Raw genomic sequence first — 20854 nt, forward strand, 5'->3', positions numbered from 1 at the left:
ATACTGATAACAAAGGACAAAAAAGAATTATGTCAAATAATATTCCATTTTTTAAGAAGCAGATTAGAAATCTGCATCTGTATAGTCCTGATGGTGCCTCTGGGACTCAGGATGGAAGCAGAGTAAGAATGACCAAACATCAGGATGAAAGGATCAGAGTAACTAACAAATTCTTAGAACTGTCAGTCCTTATGCATTTGCTTTCATTGAGAGCAAAAGCATTTTTATTGATAGCTGATAGAAGGATTCTAAGCAGTCCCTAGGTAATATAAAATCTTAAGTAATTTTTTTGGATTAAATTGTGTTTCCTCAAAATTTATATGTTAAAGTCTATGTCCTTTAAGGAGATGATTATGTTGCAATGATGAACCCAAACCAACCTGGCTAGTATCTGTATCAGAAGAGGAAATTTGGGCAAGAAGAAAGACCACTGGAGGGCACAGCCTGGAGGTGGACATCTGTAAGCCAAGAGGAGAGATCTCAGGAGAAACCATACCTGTCAACACCTTAGTCTCAGATTTCTGGCCTCCAGAACAGTGAGAAAATAAATCTATATTATTTAAGCCAAGATACCCAGTCTGTGGTATTTTGTTATGGCAATCCCACCAAGCTAATACACGAATAGAGTGATATACACATTCTTGTTAATGAAATTTTTGAGTTAAAAGGCATTTTATAGATTATTGAGAGAACACACTTCTCAGTCATAGGTAAACCAGGAAGAATAAATAAATTCTGAAACTTACTTCTATGACTATAGAAGTATAGTCTGAGGGCCTCCCTGATGGCGCAATGGGTTAAGCACCGGGTACCATGAACAATGAAACAATAAAACAATCCACAGCCTCTGCAGCATGAGTTCAATCACCCTCCGGCCAGGGAGCAACCCACAGGGCTCAGCAGACCTCTCCTGACTTGCCTGCTGCTCCCCCTCAGCAGCACATTTCAGTCAATCTGCCTGTTCTTCTATGACTATCTAATTACCCAATATCCCGGTTGGATGGAAAAGTCACATCTGCTCACAGTCCTCTTTCTAATTAAACAATGTCAATTCTCCTAAATCAGGAAAGTAGCAATTATTAGTGAAGGGAGGACCCCAAGGATCACCTTCTAGTTCTGTGTGTCCAGGCAGCTAAGAGTTAATGGTAAGGATGCCATGATTGTATTGAAAATCAGTAGGTCTGGAGATGACCAGCCTCCCTTCAGAAGATAATCCAGTATTAAATGGGAAGAATCACTAGTTAATCACTGCTAATCAGACTCTGCAAGCATATTTGGGTTATCACCATCACAGCAAATGCTTAAACAAATATTTATTAAGCACCTACTATCTGTAATTTGCTAGCTTCCCCAGTGAGAATTCAAATTACTCCTTTCTCCTCCTGTTAAAAAAATCATTTATTCAACATTTGCTGATCTGTTTTCATAATGTAATTTTATTTTAAAATTAAAATTTGGAAACTCTGAATATAGCTGGATATAATACATACAGAAAACAGATCACAACAGTTGTATGTGGAATTGGACATCAGAAGGACCAGGGGTGGAGACAAAGTTCTGTTATTTACTGATTATGTATCTTGGGCAAGTTCCTTTAATATTGTTAAGACTGATTTTTCTAATTACCAAATGAAACCACAATAATCATCCAACTTCAGAGGGTTATTTTAAGGATTAAAATAGATAAATATGAAATCAGTTGACAGAGTATCTGACACATACTAAATGCTCAAGAGGATATTTTATTAATTACTAAGTATATTGCTAACAAGGACAAAAAAGAATTCTGTCAAATAATATTCCATTTTTAAAAAGATTAGAAATCTGCATCTGTATGGTCCTGATGATGCCTTTGTTTAATGAGAACATAGAAAATTTTTTTTTTCTTTCCACTTTTTCATGTTCTCCAAAGTTCCTATAATCTTTGAGCATTGCATTTTAGTGGAAAATGGGAATTAAATATTATTTCCAAGACACATATTGGTTCATATGTTGGTTATTGAGTTACAATGGTGAGCGGGTTATGATTTCTTATCTGCCTGGTTAGTTATCCCACAACTCTTATTGAAACGTAAAGATCATTGTTTCCCATTGAGAGTATGAGGGCTGCAGGGAAATCTGGGTTACAGGCTACAGAAATTTGGCACACATGCCATAGATTGCCAAACCCTGGTTTTAAATATTTAATTTTATGGGCAACAACATTAAAAAAATAATGCTTCAGTGGTCTTGCTACATTTTGTCGATGCAAGCGAAATTCACCAAAGCCTATCTAGAGGACTAAGTACGTCCTCTGAGACTGCCTGATCTTCTAATCACCTTGTGAAGCTGGCACTGAATTCTCCATCCTTAGGGCCCAATTCTAAACTGTGGTTCTTGCAATGTTCAGCACAAAACACACTATGCTCACAAGCTTCCCCCATGTGGCACATATAAGTGAAGTAAATGGTGGGTTTCAGCATGTCCTTACCCCCAAAACTCTTCAGACATGAGATTTCTATCACACATTTCAAATGTGACTTATGAAAGCTAAATGTGTCACTTTAACCTTGTTTTTTATCTCAGAGTTCTTTTCCTAAATGCATATTCATTTTTTCCTTTTTATCGAGATTTATTTTTAAAAGATAAGATATGTACTGGATTGAATTGATGCAATGTGGATAAATGTGAATGTCCTTCAAAGGATTTTGAAGCAAGTCACATTCTGGATCTGTTACAGCATCGGGGAAGAATGGACAACCCTGTGGTTAGGAATGGATGAGGTGAACTAAGAAATGGCAGGAAATCAAACAATTTCCAAGTGGAGAGTAAACTGCATGAGAAAATCTTTAGGTGCAACATGAGGAGGAGTTTTTGTGAGAATTGTAACACAGAAATCCTCACATAGAGAGATAAACTGCTTTGGGACTTCGATGCAATTCTACCTACAGAGTGTCCTAAACTTTTTGAGTACAAGAAAATGTTGTAATGTAATAAATTATGTGGATATATAAAAGAGGAAAGTTGTTTCATTGTTTTCTATAGAGTAGATATTCAATGTCAAAGTGAAATAACTGATATTTTTACTATTTATGAGAACCTGATCTCTAGTTGAGATTTTGTACTTCATGTATTTCTTACATATGCTATTATTGTCTAATACCATGCTGAGGTGAATGATTACATCATGGATATGTATGAGTCTCCCTTTGTTTTCCCAACCTCCTCTTCCAGTTGTCCAGGGTCTCTAATTTTTAACCTATATTTATAAAGAAAGAAAACAAATTAAAGATTTGTGCTAGTTATTCATTCTGGGTTTTGACTTCAAGGTCACCCTTCTTTCTCCTGCTTTTGATCCTGTAGCTGGATCTTATAAACATTTCCTTTTTGTTAGCTGAACACATTAGGCTTTGTCAGCAGGGGCACTGCAATCCAGAAGGCTCTTGGGTCCCTGACTCCCATAATTGTTTGTCATCTGTAAGCCCAGTGGCTCCAGGAGTTAAGGCAACTACAGATCAGCCCCACTCTTACCACTGTTGGCAGTTTCCATGAGCAGCTTGGATCTAAGTTCTCTAGCAAGCATTATTTGCAGGCTGTATGTTCCCCTGGTAATCACAACTTCTTGGAAGAGGTCTGGCTCTTGTGAGAGGTAGGCAGGGGGAGATGTAGCCCCGACTTCCTTCACTGTCCATTCTCTCAAAGGAAAGGAAGCACCTGCTCTTCTGAACTTACTGTTTAGCAGTGAATCACCTGGTACAAGGTAACAGTTTTTTCATGTGGTTTTTCCTTTACAGATATTCTGAGTTTTGACAGAGATATATTCTGAATGTTGTGACAAAGTGTGAAACACTTCTAAAAATTCAGTTCTACTTATTCAAGTCGCTGGAATGGTGACCTGGTGCCCATATGTGGGCATTAGGGGCAAAGAAAGATTTCAAATTTCTACCCATGGAAGGCAAAGATCATTTGATATAAACACAATAGATGCTCAAGAACTATATTCCAATGAAGATGATGATGAAGAAGAAGAATCAAGTTCTCTATGGTGACAAGTTGTTTGAGTGTGAGGGTCACAACATGGAAAAAAATATGTATCTGAGAATTTGAAGGGACTCTGGAGTGACCCCAGATAGGGCCAGGTGACATAGCACAAGCAACAATACACTTTTCCAAAACCTAAGTAGGATTCTGCTAATGGATCATAACAACATCTTTATTTCCAGTCTAGAGATGATCCTGTGATTCTTCTTGGCACTGCAGTCTAGGAAATCACAAGCCATTCACTGAGGATGACATGGTAGAGAAGCAATGCAGCAGATTCACTCTAATGCTCCATAGTGGTGGTTCTATTTTTATAATTTTTAAATTTCCCGATCGTTTGCTATACACCCACTTCCCCAAAGACCCTAAGTGGCTCCAATAACTGCACAGTTTGCAGTTTCTCCTAAACCTTCCCCAAGGAAGCAACTCAAGAAGAACAGGCTGGATGCTCAATAACCTTACTTCACCTACATGAATCAGTTATACGTTTTGAGCATCACCCTGTTCAGGATGTGAACTCTGTGTTTGAGCTTGGAGAAGGGTGATTAACTTGGGGCTAGATTGAGAAAGTGATGAAAGATAATGGAAGTTCAGCCAGTATTTGAAAAACAGAATGAAAACACTTAGAGGAGGATTGCACATAATGAATTCCAGAAAAAATAAAGGATCTGGATCTGGCTAGAAAAGGAGAAGTACGGATGAGAAATTGTGAAAGATAAACATGTTTATATTGGAAGAGCTGCTAATGATGACATCAATACCAAGAAGAGTATATGTACTCTTAGAGTTTCTATACTCTATACTGTAAGACTTTCTTATGTAAGAACATGAGAACCATTGGTCACGGAGGACTGAGTTTCTGGGGAAGCATTTGATCCCTATTGAGAACTCTCAACCATCTCCTTAAACTCAGGAGCAAGAGCCTGGCAGCCATATGCCAGAGATGGACACTCTGAGAGCCGGTTAGAAGGTCCTGCCAAGGTCATAGCCCTGTAGGCATAGGGAGTGAACTTCTTCCGAGGCACTCTGCTTTTTATTTCCTCCTTTCTCTGTCTCACCAAAGGCCATGGTTCTGCCCCCAGAACCCTTACAGTGCAAGAGATACCCACGAGAGATTTATCTGGCAATCAGCAAACGACACAGGGGCCTTTTCTGAGCCACCTCATTGTTCTTCAATTCCCAGGTAAATGCTGCTAGTCACAGATATGCCCAGCCATGATTTTTTTTTTTTTTTCACTTTGACATGAAAGTCATTCAGAGTACTAGGAAAAAATAGACATACAGTAAATATGAATAAAACTGATGGTGTCATGGTTTCCAAAAGAGAAGGAAACTGATGGTGTAGTGTTTTTCAGAAAAGAAAGAAGACTGTGAATGACACAGTCATTGACTATATAGCATTAATTTTCCTTGAGCATAGAGTATCTTTTGGTATAAAAGTATGGATAATAATGCTGCCCCCGCCTGCCTCTCACAGATGTTTCAGGGACAGAGGAACAAATACAACCACAGGTCCATCTGTCATCTCTCCATTAACCGCCCTGCTGGCATTAGCATAGTGATTTGTAGCACTGCTTATAAGGTATCTCACTGAAACAAGATGTCTTAAAATGAAGGGATAATTATTGATATTATAGGGAAAATAGTATACAAGCAGCTCATTAATTGGAAATTTTCATCAAAGAAAAAAACCTGACTTCATTTTAACTTTCATTTTGGCTTTTTTAAGAGGCATCTATACTCAGACATCTGGAGGACATGAAGTGAAACTGGCAGGATAACCAGTCTCCCATGTACACTGCAGAAGGGTATGGAAGCTGGTATAGTCTTGAAACAATGTAAAGTGGGTCAAAAGTTCATAATTGTTGACTTAATAATCCCCATTTCTAGTCATTTCTTTTAAATTTAGAAAAAAATATTTTTGCCTTATATTTGTAGACTCCATTATTTCTTGACAGCAAAACATTCAAACAGCTCAAATTTTGAAATGGCAAATTATAATGAATTGATAGATGCTTAAGTGATATTTATAAAGAGATTAAAAGTTTTAACAGGGCCTCCCTGGTGGTGCAAGTGGTTAATATGCAATGTATGAAGCTGTCCACAGCCTCTGCAGCACGAGTTTGATCCCCCAGCCGGCCAGGGAGCTACCCACATGGCGCAGCAGACCTCTCTTGGCTCGCCCGCTGCTCCCCTCAGCATTGTATTTCAGTCAGTCTGCCTGTTCTGTTCCCTGCTCTGTCTCTGGTGAATCCTCTCACCCCCGAATACCACTGGCCTGTACCTCAGCTCTTGTATGCATAAATAAATAAATCTTTAAAAAAAGTTTTAACAAACATTTGAAAGATAAAATATTCTTTTAAAAATATTAACCAAAAAGCCAAGATATAAAATTATCAGTAAAATATTTGTTTAAATATTTAAATACATGTCTTATTTAAAATACATGTTTAAAATATAATAATGCTATGCATACTATGAGAACAGTGTTTTCCACTCTTAATGGTTGCTTATTCTACTCTGTATATTCCAAATTTTCATCAAGAAATGTATAGGAATATATATTTTTAACATTCAAATAATTTTCTTTTACTAACATCAAATAATGATTTTACTAGATGAAATAAAGAAACTAGCCATCTCAGTATTGAAATTCATAACACTGATTTAACGTAGAAGAATTTTCAGAGGATGACCATGCCATTGTTAATTAATTAATATTATTTTTTTACTTTAAGTATGTAATTTTTTACTTTAAGTATATAATTACTATGTAATTTCAATCTGTCCAGAGAAAAAGGTAAGCGAATTCTCTGAAGTCAATAATTTGAAAATAATTTTCCAGGGTAGGAGCTGACTACAGTATAGAATCAGGTGATGTGAATGTCAGATCAGACCGGTCAAATGACAGTGGAAGACTGCAGGAACATGGAGAGAGAAGACATGATATGTTAGTTGCATTTTTATAAATGATTCCTTCCATCAAGGGAAAGTATCATTTATCACAGAGCATACTCACAGAGGTGAAACATGACCCCCGGGACAAGCTGAAGAGATTTTAGGCTTCACTAGGCACTAGAGAGTTTTATCTGAGCAATTTCCATGATCTTCTGGGTCACGGGAAGGTAAAACAAAGGTTGTGGCCACTCTGTGTAGTGTGCGTCTCTGCACAGATGCAGATGTGAATGTGTGTGCAGGGATATATTTTGCAATGAGTGTGATTTCTTGACTTGAGAGCTATAAAGAAACAAATAATCAAACTCTAATGAATTGCATGTCAGCAGATATGCAAAAGAAAAGATGACAAAGTTCAGAAAAGCTCACTATTGTTACTTATCAGTACAATGACGGCACACAAGTACCCAGGCAGTATGTTTTTTAAATATCTTACATCTAAAATTGTATTATTATTTTTTACCGAGGTTAGGTTGGTTTCCAACACTGTTTATGACTTAAGGTATAGGTTCACACCTTTTCAAATGTGTATTACCACCACAAAAGCACCCATAATTATTGACCATAGTTCAATTGTCTCCCTTGTCCCTTTGTTCCCCACTCCACCATCTGCTTCTGGTAGTGTCAATTTTGAGGTCAGACTTTTAACATTTGTATTAGTTTAGATTTGTCTGTTCCTTTGTTTTGTTTCTTCATATGAGTGAAATCATCTAGCATTTGTCTATCTCCTGAATTATTTCACTTATCAAAATCCCTTCCACTTCCATCCATGGTGTTACAGATGGCAAGATTTCATCTTTTCGTATAGCTGAGTCATATTCCACACGTACATATACCACCTCTTCTGAATTCCCTCATCTGCTTTGGGCACCTATGTTGTTTCCATAACTTGACTATTGTAAATAGTAAATGTAACCCTTAGATTTAATGTTTTTGCATTCTTTGGATAGATACCCAGAAGTGGAATTGGTGGTTCACATATTAAACATTTTTAATATTTTGAGACACCTCCTTACCCTTATCCACAAGGCAGGGCCCAGTTCACATTCCCACCAACAGTATACAAAGGTTCCTTTTTCTTCACATCTTTATATCCTTATTGATTTTGATATTTTTGATATGGGTCATTCTCACAGTATAAGATGATATCTCATTGTGGTTTTGATTCATATTTCCCTGTTGGTAAGTGATAATGAACATTTTTTTCATATGCTTATTGGCCATCCACATGTATTCTCTGAAGAAGTGTCTATTTAGATCTTGTAACTTCCCCCCTCCACACTGGGTTGTTTTCTTTTTGTCAAATTGTACGAGTTCTTTGTAAATATTGTACACTAACCCCTTGTCATCTGTATCTGTATGATGTGCAAATTTGAATGTCTTCTTTTTAGCACTTTAAAAGCAATTTTTTTTCTTTTTGATCACCTCAACATATTCTGAAAAAAATTCAACAAGATCCAAAATACATCGTGATAAAAACTCTCCAAAAAATGGGAATAAATGGAACCTGTATAAACATCATAAAAGCCATATGTGACAAACCTACAGCCAACATCATACTCAATGGTGAAAAGCTGAAAGCATTTCCACTAAGATCAGGAACAAGATGGGCATGTTTCCCTTCACCAATATTAGTCAGTGTAGTCTTGGAAGTCCTAGCTGAAGCAATTAGGCAAGAAAAAGAAATAGAAAGAATCCAAATTGGAAAGGAAATGAAACTGTCACTATTCACAGATTTATGCTAAAATACTTAGAGAAAACAAAAGATTCTACAAAAACATGCTAGAAATAATAAATACATTAAAGTGGCATGAGGCAAAATCAATACCCAAAATTCAGTCATATTTTTGTATATGAACAATGTATCAGAAGAAAGGGAAATAAGGAACACAGTCACATTTATAAACACATTAAAAAGAATGAAATACCTGGGGATAAAGTTAATGAAAGAAGTGAAGGACCTGTACATTGAAAACAATATATCTCTGTTAAAGGAAATAAAAGACACAAAGAAATGGAACGATATCCTATGCTTATTGGTAAATATAATTAATATCATTAAAATGTCCCAAAATAATATAGAGATTTAATGCAATCCTTATCAAACAACTAATGAGATTTTTTTAAGGAAATACAACAAAAAAATTACCAAATTTATATGGAAACAGAAAAGGCTTTGATAGCTCAATAAAACAACTTTCACAGAAAAGAAGAAAACTGGCAGTATGACACTTACAAACTTCAAACAATATTACACAGCAACAGTAATCAAAACAGTAAAGCTTTGGAAAAAAAAACAGAAACTCAGGGCAATGGAAAAGAATTGAAAGCCCAGAGATAAATGCATATGAATATGGACAGTTAATCACTGACATGGCCATACAATGGAGAAAAGATAGCCCTTTTAATAAATGGTACTGGGATATATGGATAGTCACATGCCAAAAAATAAAGCAAGATCCATATTTAACTCCTTACACAAAAAATAATTAGATTTGGATATTAGAACTGAACCCATAAAATACTTGTAGGAAATACAGGGGGCCACATTATAGGCCACCAACCATGAACATGTATTTGGGAGTACAACCCCAATAACAAGGGAAACAAAAGCAAAAATAAATAAATGGGACTAAATCAAACATAAAATCTTGTATAGCACAAAAGAAACCATACCAAAAACAAAAAGGCAACAGACAGAACGGGAAAATATATTTGCTTAACATACATCTGACAATGGGTTAATCTCCAAAATTATAAAATACTTTCACAATAAAACAACAAATAGAAAACTCAAATGAAAAATGGGCAAAGGACCACTATAAACACTTCCCCAAAGAAGACATACAGATGGGGGGCCTCCTTGGTGGTACAAGGGGTTAAGTACAGTACTGTGAAGCTATCTGCAGCCTTTGCAGCAGGAGTTGATCTCAGGCTGGCCGGGAGCTACCCATATGGCCCAGCAGACTTGTCTTGTCTCTCCTGCTGTTCCCCTCAGCAGTGTATTTCAATAGATCTGCCTGTTCTGCTTCCCACTCAGTTTCTGGTGAGTCCTCTCATCCCTTGAACCTCTGTCCTGTACTCCTCTTGTATGCATAAGTAAATAAATCTTAAAAAAAAAGACATACAAATGGCCTACAGACACATAAAAAAAATGTTCAACATCGCTTATTGAAAGGAAATGCAAATTGAAATCACATTGAGAAACCACTTCACCCTTATGAGAATTGAGCATATAAAAAAGAACAGAATTAACAAAGGTTGTGGAAAGATAGCAGTGAAAAAGGAATTCAACCACTGTTGATGGGAATTCATGTTGGTACAGTTCCTGTGGAAAATGGAGATTTCTCAACAAAATAAAAATGGAAATTCTATATCACCCAGTAATACCTCCATTAGGTATCTCTCCAAATGACATGCAAATTGTAATATGAAAAGATTTAGCTACACTTATTTACACAGTAGCACTGTTCACAATTGCCAAGTCATGGAACCAACACAAGTGTCCTTCAGCAAATGAATAGAGAAACTGGAGCATCTAATTAATGGAATATTACACAGGTGTAAAGAAAGATGAGATGGTAGCATTTGAGACCAAATGGATGGACCTTGAAGTGATAATAAGTAAAATCTGTCAAAAAGTGAAAGATTTTAGATGGTTTCACTCATCTTTGGAATATAAATACCCAACAACCAATTATACACAAACAATAGAAGCAATAAAGCTTCAACTCAGTAAAAATAAATTGATAGTTACCAGAGGGAATACGGAAGGGTGCAAGAGCTGCGGGAGGGAGGGAGATGAGTTGTGTAGTGGTTTGGTGGAGGGAACAAATTAAAAACAAAAAGAAAAAAAAAGCCTTATTTTAAAGGAGTCCATTGTTTGATCAAATATGGACTAGAACTAATCATTGCGTTTCTTAAAATGAGTTAGAGGGATACGTTTGCAATTTATTTACTTAAAATTCATTTCATGACATATACTCCTAACACATATTTGGGAGTAAACCACACTTCAGATTCAAGGAATTGAACAAGAATTTTTTCAGTGTATATTTACTATTTGTTGGATCATAGGATATTAAAGCTATATACAATTCATTGTTTACTGAAGAATGGTAAATGAATATTGTTTTTTTTTTAAGATTTATTTATTTTTTAAAGATTTATTTATTTATTTATACAAGCACTGGGTACAGTCAGAAGCGCGGGAGGGTGAGAGAATTCACCAGAGCCAGAGCGGGGAGCAGAGCAGGCATTAGGACCGAAGTACACTGCTGAGGGGAGCAGCGGGCGGCAGGAGAGGTCTGCGTGCCATGTGGGACCCTCCTCCGGTGGCTGGGGAGCAGCCAGGGATCGAACTGGCGTGGCAGAGGCTGCGGGCAGCTTTGCAACCCAGCGCTCAACCACTGCGCCACTGGGAGGCCCTGAATATTGGTTTACATGACAACTTCAGTTGAATGGATTGGTAGAAATTTTACTTAATAATAATAATACCAACTTTTACTCTCAACTTTGCATTATATCAAAAGCATATCTAATCTTCACAATAACATCTGGAGGTAGGTATTATAATTTTCCCATTTTACATATGAGAACATTGAGGTGTGTGATATTTTTCTCAGGGTCACATAGCTGAGAGAACCGTGGGGTGGGGAATATGAACCTCAGTAGTCTATCAAATATTTTGCCACTGCTTGTATAGCCAAGAACACTAGGTTGAGAAGGGCATGAGATTTCTTTCTAGTCTCAATGGAAACATACTTTGTGATTGTTTAGCAATTTCAGTGATAAGATTGAGAGTATTATAATATGTGTTAAATATTGATCATTACCAATCCAATCCCTGCAGTTAGTTATTTGGTGACCAACACACAGAAGTCAATTGACAACATCAATTCACTCCAAAGCCAATTTTATAACATTGGTTCTATTAGTCATTTGCTTTTATTCCTCCCCTCTTATTGAAAGTAAAGTAGTATGAGCCTTTCTACTATTTTTTTCTTTTAAATAAAAAAAAAGTCATTTTAAGATTTATGGTGAAATAGGTGAGACATCAGCCAACATACAGACAATTGTGTCTCTTCTTGCCTATGGTAAGAAGAGCTCAAAAAGCATCATTTCCTATGAAGTGGGAGGTGTGAAATGAATCATTTTCAGGAAACTAGCAGGGCAATATATTTCTTATATAATGTATATAATAATCCACATTACAGGTACTGTACACACACTTCAATGGGCCATTTACTTCCTGATTGTTTATTATATGGTGCTCTATTAGCATAAGATGGGAGATTTGAAGAAGAATAGAGAGGTATTTTTTATATCTACTTGAAGCTGTTAGTTTTACTGCATTTCGGGATGTGGAGGACCATCTTGTAGTCAAATCAAGCTATAAAGACTAAATTGAATTATCCTCATGGAACAGCTGTTAAATCTCCTGAGAATGGGCTGGTCCCACAAGGAAGGAATGGCAAATCACACTGGGGATCCTGACTGGATGCCACTTGCCCTGCGGCTTGTGCTGGAGGAGGCCAAGGCTGGTGCTTCCTTGAACCTTGAAACACACGTTGTAATTTATGGTTATTAATATACACTTGCTGCCTCATCTGTTGAATTCTTGAATCTCTGGATAAACTTGCACTCCATAATTATAAAGATTTCCCAAGATTCAGTAATTGGGAGTCTGTAACCACGAGAAAAAGACAAAAGCACCATCTCTTTCAAAAAACCCTTACTTAGCAAAAAAGTAACTTAGTGACTTGGAGTAAAGCTGATTCTGTAGCTGATTTTGTGTCTTGAGGGGAAACTTTAAGGGCAAGTGTGGGGATAAAATAGTTTGTACTTGTAATTAACAGTGCAGACCATTCCTTCCCACATGGAATTCCTAAAGGAAATACTAGATACGTGTGCGTGAGTGTGTGTTTATGTTTGTATATACTGATATGAATTTTCATTTTATGCAAGGTAATGGAAGCTATTTGGAAGGAAAGTAATTTTTTTCTTTAAATTGCAAAGGTTAAATCTAAAGGTTGTCTGCCTTTAAATAAAACAATTTTCATGGGATTATTTTTGCCAGTACATTGGCGCTAAATGAATTCTTTGTGCTCTTATTAATAATACTGCCAATTAAACTCTGAGGAATAAAATATGCCAGCAAAGTTTTAAGAAACTTGGGAAGTGCTATAGTAGCTTAAAAGTCAACAAAACATATGTTATAGGTATGGTTAAAGATTTTCTCAGAAAACAAAATTATGGAGGCTACCAGTTCTTGGGAATTTGGATTTTCTCCCCTTGTTCTCTTTCATTTTTCCCCTTTTTACTCTGCATCTGTACAGAGTAAATGTGACTGTATCTCATATATCTAATCATCAAATGTAATGTCTACCACATAGTAGACGTGGAGATACTCTTCCTGAACATTGTCATAGGGATCTTTGTTATTTATATTTAAGACTCAGTTTTATACTTTCAAGTCCCAATTTATGAACAATGAAAATGAGTAACAGATTCATAAGCTCCTTGTGGCTCAACTTGCTCTGCCAACACTTAGCACAATAAAGGTAATGCTTCCCTGCCTCTCAGGTGCATCAATGTTACTGACATTACTCTAAGTTGAATTCTAGTAGAATATGGCACCATTTTATCAGCAGAATGATCTCAAAAAATGGCATATTATTCAATATTCCTGGACAATAAATTGAGGTAGGAATAGACTTGATCATGTTTAAAAGGCTCACATCTCCTGACCTAAACTCAAGAAAAATGTCACTCACAAGCTAGTGCTTAGGTTAATTATGAGATGGACAACTGACGCACATGTGGCAGGAAAATGGTCAAGATGTTATAGAGCAGCCCAGATATTGAATGGGTTCCTGGCTGTGGGTCCTCACCCGCGCTTAAAAGGGACTTATTAATACTCCACTACAGGCACACACAAAAGGTTAATAAAAGGTTTATTTACAAGGGAAAAGGAAATAAAGAAAATGTACAACTCAGGAAGAAAAGAGGGAAATAAAGTCTTTAATGCGTCCTACCCGATCCGATGAACTGGAAACCCAAAGTCACTCAGAGCTGGCCAGACGCTGCTAGCTGGTGGAGAGCCAAAATGGGGGACCCCCAAAGCCCACGTGTCTGCCTTTTATCTCAAACTGGCTGCTTAACCCCACCCTCAGGTCCCAGCTTCCTTCTCTCTGGTGGTGATGGGATTTGGAGTTCCCAATGTCTTTGGCTTTGGCCTGGGGTGGGGGGTGGAGTCCACAAAGCCTGTATGGAATTAGCTTTAGGACATCCTTTTCCCCCTAACAAAGAGATTTAAATATGAGCCAAGGAATGGGAAAATACTATCACTGATCTTCTACAATAGAGTGAGGGGACTAACTCCTTCTTAGCACGAACCTTACTCTCCAGAACTGAAAGACTGAGACATTGTGTAAAAAGAAAAATTATTTTTTAAAGATTTATTTATTTTATTTATGCATACAAGAACTGGGGTCTAGGCCAGAGGTGCAGGGGGTAAGAGGATTCACCAGAGACAGAGTGTGGAGCAGAACAGGTGGATCTACTGAAATACACTGCTGAGGAGAGCAGCGGATAAGACAGGAGAGGTTTGCTGCGCCATGTGTGTTAGGTCCCTGGCTGGGTATTGAACTCAGCCTGTAGCAGTGATAGCAGTGAGACTTAAGCCCTAGGCCACCAAGGAGGCCCTGGCATAAACATTTTTAAACATTGACAACCCAGTGTGATTTCCATTAAGAAAGTCTGTCTCATAGTCTGGGATCCAATAGCCTCTTTAAACATTTGTGTTAGCATGTGGAATCCAAAGCTATCAAACATTCAAAATAGGTCATGCTTGCCAAAGGGGGGGAAAAAAATAATCCTCAATGTCATTTAAATTCAATAGTCTGGCTAATAGTCCATGATTGCAAAGAGAATTGGGTTTTCCCTTTAATGATAGGTTGTCCTCTTATAATTTTGTAAGTATGTAAATTTAAGGAACTCTACTTCTGGGAAGATGGAGTAGTGTGATTTTTCCTGTTTCCCTCAGTAGGTACAATTAAAAATCTCTGTGTAAGACAAAACTAGAAAACTCTGAATGGTAGAGAGAAGGAATATGTGTAAGGATCTTGAGACCCAAGGAACAAAAATGTGGAGATCTCTAGGTTTTCTTTTTGTCTCATATATCCTCTATGTGCTCTAAGAAGCCAGCAACCCAGAAAGACATGTTGATGCAGACAAATAAAAATCAGCATTATAAAATTGTTCTCTCTAATCAAAGGCCCAAGAAAAGGCCAACAAAGTGAGACAGAATAGCTCTAGACAATAACTGTTCAGTGTTAGCAAAATACCATAGATAGAAAAAACAAACTTTGACATCATTTCCAGCTAGTCATACTATAATAAGTTATTCCAAACCCCTGGTCTGAGAAGTATTAAAGAACACCTGCAGTAATACCTAAAATGATCAATAAAAAGAAATCTCTTGTCATACTAAGAAATAAAATTTCAAATTGAATAAAAATATAATTAATACATGAAAACTCTGAAATGAGAGAGATGTTAGAATTATCTAACACGGATTTAATTATATATTATAAAAAATTCAAGGGCTAATTAAACATTTGAAGCAAATAAGAAAATAGAGATTCTTGGCAAAAAAATAGAAATTCTCACAAAGAGAAAACAACAAAATGAAAATTTTTAGAACTGAAAAGTATAATAGCAGACATTGAAAATAATGGATATGCACAATAACAGACGAATTAATGAACTTGAAGTTCAAACAATAAAATATACCCAAATTCAACAACAAACAAAGTACATCAAGGGAAGAAAAAAAACAAACAAAAAATCAAGAACCTGTGGGATTAGAGTGATTCAGTGAAATTTGGGAAGGAGATGATAAAGAGGGAAGGACTGAAAAATATTTACATAAAAGGTGGACTATTTCTCAAGTTTGATGAATTTGGTGAAACTCAAGGAGGATAAAGCCAAAGGAATCTACATCATAAGCAAACTTCTGAAAATTAAAGACAAAGAAAAGATCTTCAAAGCAGTGGGAAAGAAATGACATCTCATCTTCAAATCAAACTTTTTTCAAATAACATTGGATTTTTCACCAGAAACTATTCAGAAGCAAGTAAGCCAACATTTTTCAAGTGTTGAGAGAAAGTAATTATCATCTCATAATCTTACATCCAGTGAATATATCCTCAAGAATGAAAGAATTATTAAGGCAGTATACTATAAATAAAAAGCAAGAGAATCTGTCACAAGAACATACTCCCTAAAATAATGGCTAGAGGAAGTTTTTTATACAGAAAGGAAATGAGAAAAGAATGAACTGGGAAAATCAGACAGGATGAAAGGATAGTAAGAAAAATAGGAGTAAATAGATTTTTTCTTCCTTTCTTGAGTTTTTTTGGAAAGCGTGTTTGACAGTTAAAGCGAAAATAATAAATACGTAGAGATGAAATGATGATTAAGAGAAATATATAATAAGCAGGGAAGGGCAAAAGAATATGAAGGGAGATAAGCTTTCTACATTTCTATAAAACTTGTGGCATTCCAGCAAAATATGCAAAGTTAAGTGTGTGTAATATAATATGGAAACTATCCACTAACACCATATCTCATTATGGACTGCTGCATACTCAAATACTAGATAAATAAAAATAAAATCTAAATATCATTCAAGAAACACATACTAAGATGAAAATAAGAGACCTGAAAAAACAGAACAGCAACAACAATAACATTCATACATTTGAGCCTGAACACATCAATAACTTTAACATTAAATGTAAATAGTTTGAATAAACCAAATGTAGATGGTTTAAATACACCATTTAAGTAGACAAAACACATGCCCATTCTAAACTATGTTCATGAGAAATTTACTTTAAATATAATGATATAGGCAGTTAAAAGTGAAAGAATAGAAAAAAGATTTATCATGTAAACATTAGTCAAAAGAAAGCAGTTGTCATTAGTATCAGATAAAGTAGAATGCAGAGCAAAGAAAATCATCATAGAGAAGAACATTTTACAATGATAAAAGGGCCAATTCATCAGAAGGACATAGCAGTCCTGATTGTGTATAAAAACAAACTGTAAAAGAGCTGTAAAATGAAGTAAAATCTGATAGAACTGGAAGGAGAAATAGACAAATCTATGATTACAGTTAGAAACATCAACACCATATTGAGCACTTATGTGCAAAGTACTGTGCATGGAATAGTGAAAACAAAAAAGAACGTAAAACTCAGGGTCTATTGAGGAAGACAAATGTTGTTTAACTAGAATACTATTTAAATCACCAATATTCTACAAAAGGAATCTTCGAAATAGCCAAAGTTTAATCTCTCTTGTTTTCAAAATACCGTATTTTAGTATCAACAATAAGTAGACCAATAAATAATTCCCATGTTATAGAGCTTTATTAAATCTGTGGTTCTATTGCTGCACTTTCCAGAGATAATAAAGAGGTTTGCATTAACCCTTTGGAGACTGCAAACCCTACCCAGCTTATAATCAGGGTCATGGACTTTTCTAGATGCTTCTAATGATTTTTTTTCCCTCCCAATAAGGCAATTCAAACTGACTCAGTCCCTGCCATAACCTCTCAGTTTTACCTGGGAGGTTGATGGGACCTTCAATAGGGTAATAAAATGTATTTTGATGAGATACAGGGGCTGGATTGGGGAAAACTGGAGTAACTCCAACGTGTCAGAACCAGTGAGCTGAAAAAGATGCTGGCTTACCACGGTGTAGATCTGATGCTTTCGTCTTTTAGCCAAGTCAATTATATTTATTCCATTGTAATAAAGGTTTTCAATACATCCATGGAAGTTTTTCTTTAGGAAGGTTCCAGGTTTGCCTGGTACTGGGATTCCTCCAAAACTAAGCTTTATGAGGAGAGAGAAAAGAAAAAGAGCTATTAGTTATAAAGTCTGAATGAATAGTAAGGGAAAGGAAGCAAGTAAATTTCAGTATATCCAATTGTGTGCATGAGGCAAGTGGCTCAAATAATTATAGATGCCACTTGATTACAAATTTAAAAGAATACTGATTAGCCTATGTAAAAATAACTATAATTGCTTGCTCTTTAAGGGCTTATTTTACAAATCTATTTCACTTTTTTTTGGATCCTGTTTAATACTACATAAAACAATAATTTACAGGGGAGAAAATAGAAAAGAAAATCAACATCTTTATATTTATTTCTTAGGCTAGCATCTGAGAGAATTAAAGATAGGGACACACAAAATATATGTCTATTTAGCTATAGAGTGACCCAGTTTTAAAACCTGTATTGTACCAAAAAAAAGGCATTATGTACAAGTGTTACCAAATTATTTTCCTTACAAATTAAAAATAAGAAATAATTTAAATATCCCAAACATCTTTTAATGAAAATCATGAAGAAATAATCAATAATAATTATTAAGCATTAAGCATTTGAGAAAAAAATGAGAAATGGATATAATGAAATATACAGGAGTAATAATTGGATGCAAAGTATGATGTCAGCAATAAAAAATTGTGCTTACAATATAGACTTGGAGAAAATACCCTGAATTGTTAATAGTGGTTTTCACTGAGAAAACTATGAAATACTACTTTGCTTTACCATTAGCCACCACTTTGCTGTAAAGTAACTACTAATTATGCTTGTCATGGAAATATTTTAAAATGCAAATCTTATCTGATATGAATATTTTTATTGTATCAAAAAATCAAATAGTTTCTAAAATCATGTTTATTGCAATGTCATTTAATAAGTAATTCAGTTTTTCTTTTCTTTTTTTTTAAAGATTTATTAATTTATGCATACAAGAGCTGGGGTACAGGCCAGAGATGCGAGGGGTGAGAGAATTCACCAGAGACAGAGAGGGGAACAGAATAGGCAGACTGACTGAAATACACTGCTGAGGGGAGCAGCGGGCAAGACAGGAGAGGTCTGCTTCACCATGTGGATAGCGCCCTGGCTGGGGATCAAACTTGTGCTGCAGAGGCTGCGGATTGCTTCATAGTGTGGTGCTTAACCCCTTGCGCCACCAGGGAGGCCCAATTCCATTTTTCATTATGGCTTTGAAATGTCTCCACATGTTCTTAAATTATATTAGTGCTTGGGAATAAAACAGGTGGATCCTTTCTTCCGACCAGAATGCCTTCTCTGTCTGTAAACTGCTACTGATAAACCAAGAGTTATTTCTAGTTGTCTATTTCTTTTGACAGTTCAACACTATTTTAAAAAATATTCCTTTAAACACTATACTATATGATAAGGATTAGTAATCCAGCCACACACTTTTAATTTTCATTGCTTTGCCCTGTTAAGAAATTATTTGACAGGGACATCTCTGGTGGTGTAGGGGTTAAGTCACAGCACTATCACCCCTGTGGCCTCAGTTGGATCCACATGGCACAGCAGACCTCCCTCTCTCAACCACTGTTCCCGTCGGCAGTGTATTTCAGTAGATCTGCCTGTTCTGCTCCCCACTCTGTCTCTGCTGAATCCTCTCACACACACTCCCACCTCTGGCCTACACCCCATTTCGTCTATGCAAAAATTAAAAAAAAAAGAAGTTATTTGATTATTTTTGCCTATTTTATCCTGGTTTAATTTTAAAATAATAACATTTAAAAAAAACCTACTGGAATTTGAGATTTTTAAATTTCCATTAACACATTTTTTTGGAGAAGAGTATGTTTGAAATATTTCAACCTTCTCTATTAGAACCCAGTATCTTTTTTTTTTTTTAAGATTTATTTATTTATACAAGAGCTGGGGTATAGGCCAGAGGTGCGGGAGGATGAGAGAATCCACCAGAGACAGAGCAGGGAGCACAACAGGCAAAAGGACTGAAATACACTGCTGAGGGGAGCAGCAGGTGAGACAGGATTGCTCTGCCATGCCATGTGGGTATCTCTCTGGCCGGCCAGGAATCGAACTGGTGCTGCAGAGGCTGCGGACAGCTTCACAGCGCTGCGCTCAACTGCCTGCACCACCAAGAAAGTCCCCAGTATCTTTTTTATTATCACATTATTTTTGGCAATAACCTTCACCTAAGGTTATCATTTATTTTCCCTAGTTATTATGTTCATAATTAAATAAATTCCCTGTGAATTTATGCTTTGAAAATTTACATTGTAAATGAATTGTTTTCATTAATTAAACATTTTATCATGTAAATTAATGTAACCATCCCATTGTGTTTCTTAAAAAGGTAAATCTATTAAACAAAGTACTTTCTAGCTAATTTCCTTGAAATTTTTTTAAAGATTTATTTATTTATGCATACAAGGGCTGGGGGACAGACCAGAGGTGTCGGGGGTAGGGTGAGAGGAATCACCAGAGACAGAGTGGGGAACAAAACAGGCAGACTGATTGAAATACACTGCTGAGGGGAGCAACTGGGAGACAGGAGAGGTCTGCTGCACCATGTGGGTTGCTCCCTGGCAGGTTGGGGCTCGAACTCGTGTGCAGAGGCTGCAGAGCTTAACCACTTGTGCCACCAGGGAGGCACGTTTCCTTGAATTTTTTAAGGGACTAATCATGTCATATATTTAAACACTTTACTTTTTTCAAGTCAATTTTATAAATTTATTTCTTATTTCTGGTCAAGGCACCCTAAAAGCTAGTCAGAAGTTTTTAAACAATGTTAAATAATAATTATGTCATACAACATTACAAAAAAGATCTTTCCACTTCTGTTTTACATGTTCTTCAAAATTCTTTGTGACAGAACTCAGGGCATTTTATAAATGTCATAATTAAAAATTTAATTCTATAATAGGTTGAGTTATATTTGTAGATAATAAATTTATAATAGATTTCTTTGACCCACACCTTCCATTTGCCTTGAAATATATG

General features: G+C 36.1%; 1 protein-coding gene across 2 annotated transcripts in view; it reads right to left on the reverse strand.

Moving 5' to 3' along the window:
- CNTNAP5 (contactin associated protein family member 5) overlaps positions 1–20854 on the reverse strand; it is an 831834-nt gene that overhangs the window by 400064 nt on the left and 410916 nt on the right. For both annotated transcript variants that reach the window (XM_054699622.1, XM_037523193.2), the window contains exon 7: positions 17739–17882. In XM_054699622.1, coding sequence (XP_054555597.1) covers positions 17739–17882 — 144 coding nt within the window. The remainder of the gene's footprint in view (positions 1–17738; positions 17883–20854) is intronic.

This window comes from Talpa occidentalis, unplaced genomic scaffold (assembly GCF_014898055.3).
Source record: "Talpa occidentalis isolate TD23 unplaced genomic scaffold, MPIMG_talOcc4v2.1 talOcc4.3, whole genome shotgun sequence".
Taxonomy (NCBI): Eukaryota; Metazoa; Chordata; class Mammalia; order Eulipotyphla; family Talpidae; genus Talpa; species Talpa occidentalis.